General features: G+C 44.5%; 1 protein-coding gene and 1 pseudogene across 12 annotated transcripts in view; one reads left to right on the forward strand and one right to left on the reverse strand.

The window, feature by feature from the left end:
* The window catches only part of KMT2C (lysine methyltransferase 2C), a 235480-nt gene that overhangs the window by 148106 nt on the left and 75095 nt on the right, over positions 1–12279 (reverse strand). For 9 of the 12 annotated variants that reach the window (XR_010726264.1, XM_066237425.1, XM_066237423.1 and 6 more), the window contains exons 3-4: positions 6543–6681; positions 1385–1576 (exon numbers count right to left, since the gene is read on the reverse strand). Coding sequence is in view for 11 of the 12 variants with exons in the window: in XM_066237425.1 (XP_066093522.1) it covers positions 1385–1576; positions 6543–6681 (331 nt within the window). In the remaining variant the exon portion in view is untranslated. The remainder of the gene's footprint in view (positions 1–1384; positions 1577–6542; positions 6682–12279) is intronic. The other 3 variants (XM_066237431.1, XM_066237427.1, XM_066237422.1) reach the window with 1 other exon arrangement.
* Positions 1899–2029, forward strand: LOC136309705 (U4 spliceosomal RNA; annotated as a pseudogene).

Genomic DNA, 12279 nt, shown 5'->3' on the forward strand with positions numbered 1-12279 from the left:
ACTTTTCATACATTTTATTCGAATGACCTCACTCATTTTATCAAAAGGTAAAAGCTCATGTGTGTGATCTAGCTAAGGCTTTTGAAAATATCAAGACACCAAATACAGTTAACTCCAGGACTTCCTTAAATTGTTCCACCTTAAATTTTTTCAAAGAGTCTCTCTTGTGATTGTTTCATTTCCTACTTCAGGTCTTATAGGCATTGGCTGCGTTGCAAGAGAAGGAGCCAATAAAATCAGCACAACACAACAATGCTTCCGCCTCTGTCCTTAATTCTGGATAAAGGCCAGACAAGCACTGGGGTGATTACATCATCACCCTCAAGGGGCAGAGCCAGTGAGTCTTCTAAGCTAAATTAATTTTACACTTTCTCGCTGACCTCAGAAAAATTTCGTTCCCTCAACTGCAGAGCCAAGTCCACATAGATTACTATGGCCTTTAACCAAAACTCTACAACATGGGAAAATATTTTTAAATTGGAAAGCAAACACAGTAGACAAGACTTTTGGGGTACGACAATGACCATGAATATAAACACAGCTATATAGTTATACCAGTAGCTTAGTGAATTCTTGTTTCACTTAAAAAAGAAAAAAGTACATTTTCTGTCATTTCAGAAAGGGCCCTCTCAGCAGATGATTACTACTTACAAAGAAAGCGAGTCAGCCCAATACTATGAAAAGAGTTTACAGGACAGCTCGACCTTCTCGGAACCATATGAATAAATAAATAAACAGCACATAAAGGACATGTCTACTGAAAAACATTGGTTTTGCTATTTCCTCTTTATATTCTCACAAACCATCCAAGATTTACTTAGAGAAAGGGAAGGGGCTTCATCTTTTTAAATCTCCTTCTCACATATTGTTCCATTCTTCAAAGTTTCCTTCTAAGAGTGTACCTTAGTGATCACGCTGACGTGGTTACTATATGATTAAGATCAACTTTTCTTTTTTTAAAAATTATTTATTTATTTTAGATTTTATTTATTCATTTTATAGAGAGGAGACAGAGAAAGAGAGACAGATAGAGAAGGGAGGGAAGAGCAGAAAGCATCAACTCCCATATGTGCCTTGACTAGGGAAGCCCAGGGTTTCAAACTGGCAACCTTAGTGTTCCAGGTCGACACTTTTACCCACTGTGCCACCACAGGTCAGGGACGATCAACTTTTCAGAACAGGGCAAAAGAAATTCTGAGAGAAGGGGCATGTGTCGGGTTAATAAGGGTGAGTCACAAAGCATCCTATCAAAGTTGAAACACATGAGAAACTGTTTGGTCAACACCCCCCCCCCATTCGAATAGTCACAGACAATGCGATGCAAGCAAGGTGGCCTACGACTGCTCACTGCCTTCCTGCCACAGTGGCACTAGAAGTTGCTTACCTTTTCTGTCCTCTCTGCTTTCGTGGTGCCGAGTTCTGCATTCTGTCACGGGTCCCATTGCTGCGGTCATCTGTGCTGGCGGGGTGGTTTTTCCACGGCAAGAGAAACCCCAGTGTCACTCGGAACTGCTTCAAGTCTCCTTGTCCTAAGGAGCTCTTCTCACCACAGTAACAGAAAGCGCAGAGCTGTTCACTGGTAGACACAGAAGGAGGAAAGGAAGATGGGAGAAGGAGAAAGGCATTACATTTCGGCTTCCTCACGGGGCGGAGACAACCTCAGACACGTGTGCCTTACATTCAGATATGGCATCTTGAGTGGGAGCTAAGCTTTCAAATAACGTCTACGGCGGCAACTTTCAACCGGCTGAACCGCAAGAATTTTTAGACCATGCGCTTACCTGTTTATTTGGTCAGAGGCACTGACCTCTTTCCCCTTCGACTGGCACGTTAAAAAATGACAACGGCCAACAACCACAGCCACAGATGTGAATGAATCAAAATTATACCTATTTTTTAGCTTTGCATAGTGGCAAGTATCACAGCCAATGAGGTTTATTCTGAGGTGTGATTGTTGCTAATTAATAACTATACCATTTTTTTCTATTTCGGGGTCAGGTTGGCAAAAAAATTTTTGTGTGTGCATGTGTCAAAATAAAATAAATCACTAAAATGTTAGCGATCAGTTTATGGTCATCATGAGACAAAAACAGTTGAAACTCTCTGGTCTAGGGCATCAGAACAAGTTACATTTAAAAACAATTATGGCTTTGCAATTCTACTTTTCCACAGCATGGTTTATTTTTATTAAATAGTAAAAACATACCAAGTCAAAAAAATTATAGTTTGTACATAGAGAACCAATTTTCTTTTAAATTCGATTCAAGAAAAATCACAGTATTAAAAAAGAATAAAGGAAAACCTAGATTGGGAAGAGGAAGGGTTTTATGGCCACATCAATACATCTAGCTTTGTCAAACAAGTGGCTAGAAAGTTTTACTTTACCACTTGACCGAACTATTTTTTTATCCACAAAGAGCTGAGAAACTTTCATAGGATACACTGTTACGGCCAATACCTGACAGTATACGTTTATAAAACAATGTAACACAGAGAAGAACCCTAGTGCAGTGGTCCCCAACATTTTTTGGGCCACGGACCGGTTTAATATCAGAAAATATTTTCATGGACCGGCCTTTAGGGTGGGATGGATAAATGTATCACATGACCGAGACAAGCATCAAGAGTGAGTCTTAAGACAGATGTAACAGAGGGAATCTGGTCATTTTTTAAAAATAAAACATCGTTCAGACTTAAATATAAATAAAACGGAAATAATGTAAGTTATTTATTCTTTCTCTGCGGACCAGTACCAAATGGCCCACGGACCAGTACCGGTCCGCGGCCCGGGGGTTGGGGACCACTGCCCTAGTGGAAGCCAAGGACTTATTAAGTTAATAATAATGTACCAAAACAGGCGTCATTCGTTGTAACAAATGCATCGTACTAATGTATGATGTGTAGACAACAGAGGAAACCGAGGCAGGAGAAGGTTGGTTTGATTTTTCTGTAAAGCTAAAATTGTTCGAAACAATAAAATATATTAATTTTTTAAAAGGAAAGTATTTTTAAAGTTAAAGGGCAGAAACGACATATGCTTACGGAATATATGCTTAATGAGGAAACTTAGGAAGAACAGAATTAAAAGGACTGCCTCTTTTGGACATACTATGTATTTTTTTCACAATGCATTTAACGGTGGCTGCACCCAAATCTTTCTTCTCAGGATCAAAGTCTCCACCATTGCCTCTGACGTATCTCCCCCAGGAACTTTCATGATGTCTCTGCATTAACAGGTGATAGAACTAATCTATAATCTATTTAGGTGGTTTGTTTTAAATTTGGCTTTACTATGTGATTCATGAATCAGGTAGCATCTCATCTAACAACTAGGGGGGGCTCAGTCATTTTTTTTAGTAAATTTTATATTGGGTCTCTCTCAACTAACTTCCCTTTGTTTATGAAAGTTGCTGGTTTATATTTCCCCAATATTATCTCGTTAGATGGAATGATAAATGCACTGCTCACTGATACACACACATTATGCACAATTAGATGGGGGTCTACTTTCAGAAAAGAGTCAAAGAAGAAAGAAAATATTTTTTTCTTGACTACAGGATACCACCAGCAGTATCCTTTGCCACGATCTTACTACTATTATAATTTTCTGGTTTCATACTTTTCTCTCAGCGATTAAGCTCACATGTCTCTCAGCATACCCCATTTCTGCCTGTTTCTCCCCCTAAAACATTAGCCATGAACAATAACAGTCAGAGTGGCAGCAGCCTCATGGCCATCCTGAGGGCAACTTCACCGCCAAGAAAACCAAGCAATTCCTCTGAAGTTCTGATACACGTTGTTACAACTTTCCATTTTATACCCAGAACCATTGATCAAATGTGAAGGTGCAATAAAGTTATTCCTAGGTGTGGAAGATCTCAGAAATTTCACCACAGAACAGGGCCTTTTCCCCTGGACAAACAGCAAGACCACGTCCTGGACCCAGATCATGACAGGTCTCCTGTACCTAGGGTGACGGCAGGGCCACTGGGAATACCAGATCCTGAGATGAAGGGGGCCGTGCCTAAGAGTCCAGAGGAGTCAAAACAAGACACGTCCTGCCAGACGGCTCTCCAGTGGGACACTCATACAGCACAGTACGGCCTCTCACACAAAAGTCGGGACATTCATACATCATAATGGGAACACTCATAAATCATAGTAGGGACGCAAAAACAGTGCACTGGGAAGCACTTTGGTGTCTTCCTTTAAAATGACCTTTCCCCTAGGCGAAATAAAAACCCTATATTCACAACAAAACCTAGGAAGGAATATTTATACCAGTTTTATTCTTAATTACCAAAAATGGAAATGACCCCAATATCTCTCACCGAGAAATAAAATTTAAAAAGTGTGGCGGGTACCTCCACAACACAGAACCTGACCTTGACTGCAACACGCTAAGCAAACAAGACCCTTTCTGGTTCCACTCACAGGGTGTCACTGCAAAGCTAGAACTACGGCAACAGCAAACAGGTCAGCGGTTGTTGGGGGGCAGGAGCCAAGCTCAGGGATGACCATACCGGACACATCCGAGAACGTTTGGTTTGATCGAACTGCTCTTCATCTTGTGGTTGCAGTGGGCCTAGGACCACTGAGTTTGCAGAGAATCTCTGAACTCATTCAATGAATGAATTTTACTGTATTGTAAACTAAACCTTCATTTCCATAAAGGAAAAAAAAAACCTAGGGGCTAAGAAAACCTCTACACCCTTCACTCAAACTCCCACCAAGCACTCTCGTTTCCCCAGGAGACCATCAGATCAGAATGACAGGAACTTGGGGAGAGACCCGTATGGAAGCTCCCCCTCCTTGCGGAGAAAGGCCACATGACAGGGGCCTATGGGTAGAAGCAGGATCCCCCAAGTCGGGAGCCCTGAGGACACCTGGGTCACAGCACAACAGGAAGTAACAGATGGAACCCAATAGGGCTCTGGGCTCAGATCCTAATCTGCAGGACACGGCAGGGACTTCAAATTGAATTAAAATATAACAGTCAATAAAGAGAACTAAGGGTAGATCTGATGGCTTTTAGAATGCCTTTTCTTTTTTTGCAATTGTGCTGAAAACAACCCAGACTGTAGAAAGTACAGAGAAGAAGAAGCAGGAAAACTATATAGTTAAAAGGCTACTTGAGACTCCTGCAAACAACAGGGGCCCAAGCAGGGCTGGCAGGCAGGTTAGAGGGTCAGGACTCCTTAGGAATGTCCTCTCCCACTGAGCTACAGGATTCAGAACAGGAGGCACGGGAAAACACGGAAATCAAGGATTAACTCAAGTCTTTGCCCTGAGCAACGGGCGAGCACTGGTACTATTTACTGCGATGGAGAAGTCTGGGGAGGGGACTGCGGCCAAGGTGGGGTGAGTACAAGGGGGCTTTGGGGGGTATGTCGAGGGTGGGTGTCTAGGACAGTGTCAAGAGGACAGATGGAAGTGTGGGGTTCGGAGAAAAGCCGCCCCGCGGACATAAATGCCGGGTTCCTGAGCACAGAGACAGGATCTAGCCACCAGACGGAGTGAGGTTCCCAGGGAGTGTGCAGAGAGAAATGGCATCCCCAGGATGCCAGGACTGCGACAGAGGGAGTCTGCTGGATCCTGCAGAGGACACAAAGTGGGGGGACAGGGACAGCGTGCCGAAGCAGGAGAAAGGGGGGACCTTGCTAGAGGGTGGGTGATTTTGGAGCTTTATTCAGAGCTCTCAGATAAAGTTAAAAAAAAAAAAAAAATTAAGACTTCCAAGATGAATTACATACAGCTGATAATGTCCTGCATGTCTTTGTTTAAAGAACAAAGATAGCTTGCTCTGGGGCAGTGCAATGGACAGAGCGGTCGACCTGGAACACTGAGGTCCCTGGTTTAAAACCCTGGGCTGGCTCACTCAAGGCATATATGTCAAAGCAAGCAAAGAACAACTAAAGTGAAGCGGCTACGAGTTGATACTTCTCGCTCTCCCTTCCTCCATAAAAGTAATTTAAAGAAGATATTTAAAAATTTACAAAAAATGAAAAATGAAGACAGTGTAAGGCCCAGGAGTACACAGGTTAAGTTTATAGGTGAATACCAGTTACTTGTTCTAGTAGGAAGAGCACAGAGTTGATCCCTGCTCAGGTCTTGAGTACCGCTGGCTTCTACAACCACCGTCCCAGGGACATCTCTCCCCCAACTACTTGCAGAGGGATCAGCCTCAAATGTGAAGCAACTAAACATTATCATTCCATCCAGAATTTTACAGCTTACACTGGACTCCCTGAATGTTCTCTACAGTCCACCCCTGCGACTAGTCTCCAACCACCCACTTTCATTCACTAACCCAGTGTTTCTCAACCGCTGGCCCATGAGCCCATCTGCCAGGAATTTTCATGCCGGTCTGCCAAAGAGCAAGCCACCCTGATGTTGGATGAAGAAGACAGACCCAGTGATCTTAGTCAAATCTGCTTATGGCTCATGGTAATGGTCCCCCATCTGCCTTAATGGTCCCCCAAATAATCCTCCTCTTTCCGCCAGTCCCCGAATGTCAAGAGGCTGAAAACTGCTGCTCTAACCTGATTTTGGCTTCCACACCCACTGAGACCAGGGAGCTTGCGGACTCCTCCGACACGGAGCGCTGGAGGGCCGGGGCCGGCCGCTTGCTGCTGTCCACCTCAGCGTCTGCGTCCTCTTCAGACTGCTCTTTGATTTCTGCTTCAGAGTGAATGAGAGAAGAGAGAGAGTCAATTCTGCATATATGTTACTCTCTGGTGAATTCATCTATAAAGCACACGTCATCAAGGAAGAAGAAAAAGATGCCCTGGCTAGATGGCTCCGTTGGTTGGAGCATTGTCCCAATATACAAAGGTTGTGGGTTTGATCCCCAGTCGGAGCACATACAGGAACAGATTGATATTTCTGTCTCTGTCTCTCTCCCTTCCTCTGTCTTGCTTTAAAAAAAATTTTTTTAAAAAGTAAAAAACAACAATACTTCACCAATAAAGGGGAAGTTCATATACATAACAAATGGTATTTTTTATATTTACCCTCTATTGCAGAATGGCAGTCCAAAAATGTAAAACGTAACGTGCTTTTCCCTGTCCCAATTACAGTTCCCTCTGAGAAGTTTCTTCCCAGTAATAAGGTGTCAAAAACCTTACATTAAGATAAAAGCAGAGCAAATGTATCACAACGTGACTCATTAAATAAAAAAAGTTTCTTCTCAATTTATAAATTGAGATCCTAGTTCATTTAAAATGACCATTACGACCTCTAAGGATGAGCCCCTCTACAAGCTAAATCATTGAACAAAACACACCCGGCTCCCTTGCCTGCCTGACTCATCCTCAAGACTCCAACCCTAACTCTTGGGTTGGATTTTCTTGTTTGGGTCCTTTGTCTGTTTTTTTTTTTTTTTTTTTTTTCAACAGAGACAGAGAGAGAATCAGAGGGATAGATAGGAACAGACAGACAGGAACGAAGAGAGATGAGAAACATCAATCATTAGTTTTTTGTTGCGACACCTTAGTTGTTCATTGATTGCTTTCTCATATGTGCCTTGACCGCAGGCCTCCAGCAGACCGAGTAACCCCTTGCTCAAGCCAGCGACCTTGGGTCCAAGCTGGTGAGCTTTGCTCAAACCAGATGAGCCCGTGCTCAAGCTGGCGACCTCAGGGTCTCAAACCTGGGTCCTCCGCATCCCAGTCTGACACTCTATCCACTGTGCCACCGCCTGGTCAGGCTGGGTCCTTTAAGTTTAAGGAATAAAAAAGAATGGTATGCCTGACCTGTGGTGGCGCAGTGGATAAAGCGTCGACCTGAAAATGCTGAGGTCGCCGGTTCAAAACCCTGGGCTTGCCTGGTCAAGGCACATATGGGAGTTGATGCTTCCAGCTCCTCCTCTCCTTCTCTCTCTCTGTCTCTCCTCTCTCTCTCTCTCTCTCTCTCTCTCTCTCTCTCTCTCTCTCTGTCTCTCCCTCTCCTCTCTAAAATGAATAAATAAAAGATTAAAAAAAAAAAAAAAAAGAATGGTGTAACTGCTCCTAGGCGGGTAGTTCCAACCCCAAAACAGAAAGAGAAAAAAGGCCTGACCAGGAAGTGGCACAATGGATAGAGCATCTAACTGGGACACGGAGGACCCAAGTTCGAATCCCCAAGGTGGCCAGCTTGAGCAAGGGGTCACTTGGTCTGCTGTAGCCCCCAGTCAAGGCACATATGAGAAAGCAATCAATGAACAACTAAGGTGCTGCAAGGAAGAATTGATGCTTCTCATCTCTCTCCCTTCCTGTCTATCTGTCCCCTACCTGTTTCTCTCTGTCCCTGTCACAAAAAAAAAAAAAAAAAAAAAAAAAAAAGGCAGAAAGAGAAAAAGGCACCCAACGAGGTGCGAAACTGCTCGTCATTGCAGAACCTATATTGTTCAACTGGGGCTCTTCATTCAGTACAATAAGTTAGTTGGCTCCTAACCTCCGTCAAAGTCAAGACAGAACAATGACACTCGTGTGCAGGTCTCTCCTCCCACAGCCTGACTCAGAAGACACCGCTCGGGATGAAATGACTGCGAACCCGGCGGCAACCAAAGAGGCAGTTCCGATGCCAGCACTGGCTTACCCACTGTGTGCCAGGAAGAACGCACTCTTGAACACCACCATTCTGGGCCGGTGCCCAGAGGACGCTCCACCCCTGGGGGTTACGAGAAGGCGATTTTTATTCCTGAGATCCTACCTGTGTCTCATCTGGAACCACCAGGTGGCGCACTGCAGCAGGAACGACCCTAACCAGGACCTGTCATGTCAGGGAGGAGGTTCCTAAGGGAACCGAGGACAGCCAGCCAGAGCACACTGCTCCTCAGCCGGCTGCTGCCGTCTTTGTGCGGGGCAAATCTTTGGGGGAAAATGTAAACGGGGTATGCTGGTAAGTCAGATCCAAAGCCTGGCCTTACACAATGCCGTTCTACCACCTCCCACCACTGTTACTTAATCCTAAGGAGCTGGTCCTACGACACAGAAAGTTTAGACGAACAGCAACGGCTATTTGTCCTAGTAATTAAAATAGAAGGCTTAGAACTGAATGGTCCAGGATGGATGTGTACCCTCGCTGAAGTCACTTGCTAGTGATGTGATATTGGCAAGGTACCTCATCAGCAACTCAGTGTGCTAATCATTTAACAGGTAGCTAACTTAATACAGCCTATAAAACTGTCTTTAGGATCAAAAAAAGGTAACACCTGTAAAGCACTTCACCCACTCACTACCTGAAGTATCCAGTACAGGCAGGAATGGGGTTACTTTTCTGATAACCTACATTCACACCCCATAGTCTAACCATATTGAAGCTTGGACATCACCCCTCTAGTTGGACATCACCCACTAGACGTCAAACACGCAACCTCAGGTCACACATGATGCATCTGTGTTGTGAGAAGTAACAGGAACAAAGAGAACTGAATCAGCACCTCCTGGCCTTGGGCTACAGAGTTTAATAAGAAATCACTACTTTAGGATGTTTTAGGGGGTTTTCAACTAAACATAGTCACTCCACCACTGAGCACCACACGTTCCATTCAAACGCTGGCCAGAGCAAGCACAGAACCGGAGTCCTCCCTTATCATTCACAGATCCAGTCGGGAGACAGGACATAGTCACCTGGTAACGACAGGACACAGTCACCATCCTGACGGAGAGACTAGGCAAGGACTGAATTCAGGGAAGATGCAGGGAGTGCGGCTGAGAAAGGAACTACAAGCCCAGCGAAGGCTGGAAGGACAAACACAAATGTGCCCCGTAGATAGTTCTCTGACTTCATTGTTCCCTTTTACGGTAAGGACACCTGACGTAACAGCCTCATATAGAAGATCAGAAAACTCAAGTCTGCAAGTTCAACAAGCTCCTGGTGTCTGGACTAAAAGGAAGCAAAGCCAGGAATCAACGCCAGAGGGCGCCCCCCCCATACCCCCCCCCCCACACACACACCTGTGCCAGGGGCACTGTCACCAGCAGGGGCACACCAGTGTTACCACTTAATGTCAAAGAGAAATGGTAACAATTGAGACTGCGCTACTGAGGAGCATTTGTTGAATAGGACATGAATCCCTGAAAATATCGAGGTTTATTTTCTCTTTCTTTTTTAAGCACTACTGAATAAGATTAGAGAGCAAACACCTCAAGAGGGACTAGAAAACTATAGAATGTGAATGCTGCAAATATGAAAGAGAATAAAGGTATTTTAAAATATGGTAAGTGAGCTCAATTGATATATTGTTGAACAAAGCAAAGAGCATGTAAGTTGGAAAATGTCTCTAGAATGACCGGTCCAGAATACAGGACAGGGGGACAAAAGAATAAAAATAGAAAAGAGAGGCTAAATTGCAACAAACACAGTGATACAGTCTAACAAGCATTTAATGGGTGAGAAGGAAGAATGATGCAGAAGCAATATCTGAATATCTAGCAGCTGACTTTTCCCGAGCCAATGAAGATGTCAAGAAACTTCCAATCAATTCCAAAATGTAAAAAGTATCCCAAAACCAACACGCTATCCTAAAATCAGAAATAAATGACAAAACCAAAAAGAAAATCCATGCAAATACCTAGAGGTTTTAAAGACGCTCTCAGACACATCACAAGTCAAAGGGGAGGTCAAAACTGCGATGGAAAAAGCATTTGGAACACACAGATAAGAAGAACAATTCCCACACCTAGGGAAAACACCAGAAATCACGCTAAGAGGAAAGACACGGCAGCCTTTAAATGCTTTATTTTTGGGGTTCATGATTAAGGCAAGTTAACAAATTAAAACATCTCCGTAAGTTGGACAAGACACCCACAAAAATGTCTGCAGCACACATGACACCAATAGTGAATTCAGCAAGAGCAGAGCAGAAGGCAGACACACATAAACGTAAATCGTATCTTTATATAAGTATTAGCAACATACAAATGGAAACCAGTTCCTTTTCCTTCAGTTTACACCAGGTGAAAGGAACTGATTCTACACACAACCCAGTGCGGAAGGGGGCAGTGTTCACTATCCGTGATTTACTTTAAAACGGAACCCAGCGACATGTGCATGCATGTGCATGTTCCGCTCTGATTCGCCCTTCAGGAGTGGGCGGGGAGGAGGGCCGCGCTGCTCTGGCAGGTGGACAGTCACCCTCCCACAAGCAGGTTCCAGAGCGCCCCAGCCTATCTGCACCCCTCAGCCATGACACGGCACGGGTTGTGCTAATCAGCACAGAGAAAGAGTGAGGGAGCAAGTGAGCATTAAAGCTATTTCCACTGGTGTAGTGACTCTTTTTTATCTTTTTTTTTTGTATTTTTCTTAAGTGAGAAGTGGGGAGGCAACAGACAGACTCCAATATGCACCCAACTGGGATCCACCTGGCATGCCCACCATGGGGCGATGCTCTGCCCATCTGGGGTGTTGCTCCAGTGCAATGGGAGTCATTCTAGTACCTGAGGCAGAGGCCATGGAGCCATCCTCAGCACCTGGGCCAACTTTGCTCCAATGGAGCCTTGGCTGCTGGAGGGGAAGAGAGAGACAGAGAGAAAGGAGAGGGGGAGGGGTGGAGAAGCAGATGGACGCTTCTCCTGTGTGCCCTGACCAGAAATCGAACCCGGGACTTCCACACACCAGGCTGACACTCTACTGCTAAGCTAGCCAGCCAGGGCCAGGAGTAGTGACTTCTTAATCAGCATACTAGCACTTTAAAATGGACAGTGGCTGTAACCTGAGTGGGGTTCTGTTTCCGGAGACTGGCTAACATGGGGAAGACCTCAGCCTCGTCAAGAACTTTGAGCCTGGAGGCCCCACTGTCCAACTGTCAGGGGTGAGGCTGCAGCCGTGAATCCTTAGCATGCTGGTTGCCTGACCTGGCCCATCCCTTCTATAAGGTAAGCTGTATCTTTTCTTAGGACTAAAACGAACCTGGTCTACTGGCTGTGGACAAAACACCTAAAAGGGATGGTGGGAGCTTGCAGTGTGCCAAGTGAGCTTACAGACAGGATGCTGAATTTCAGAGTGTCAGAGCACCCACTTGCTAATAAACGCTTGGGAAGTATAGCAACAACAACAAAAAAAGTATTTATAACAGCTTCCCAAGAAATGAAATAATCAGTATCACTAACAAAGCATGAACAGGATCTGTGTAACAAAAACTACAAAATGCCCATGAAAGATATCAAAGAAGCCCCACATGGAGAAGTATACCAGGTTCATGGAATGGGAAACTCCACATGGTAAAGATGTCGTTTCCCCACAAACAGATAAACGGATGCAGTTTCAATGAAAATCCCAGCAGGATTATTTGTAAAA

Source organism: Saccopteryx bilineata, chromosome 6 (assembly GCF_036850765.1).
Source record: "Saccopteryx bilineata isolate mSacBil1 chromosome 6, mSacBil1_pri_phased_curated, whole genome shotgun sequence".
In the NCBI taxonomy this organism is placed as follows: Eukaryota; Metazoa; Chordata; class Mammalia; order Chiroptera; family Emballonuridae; genus Saccopteryx; species Saccopteryx bilineata.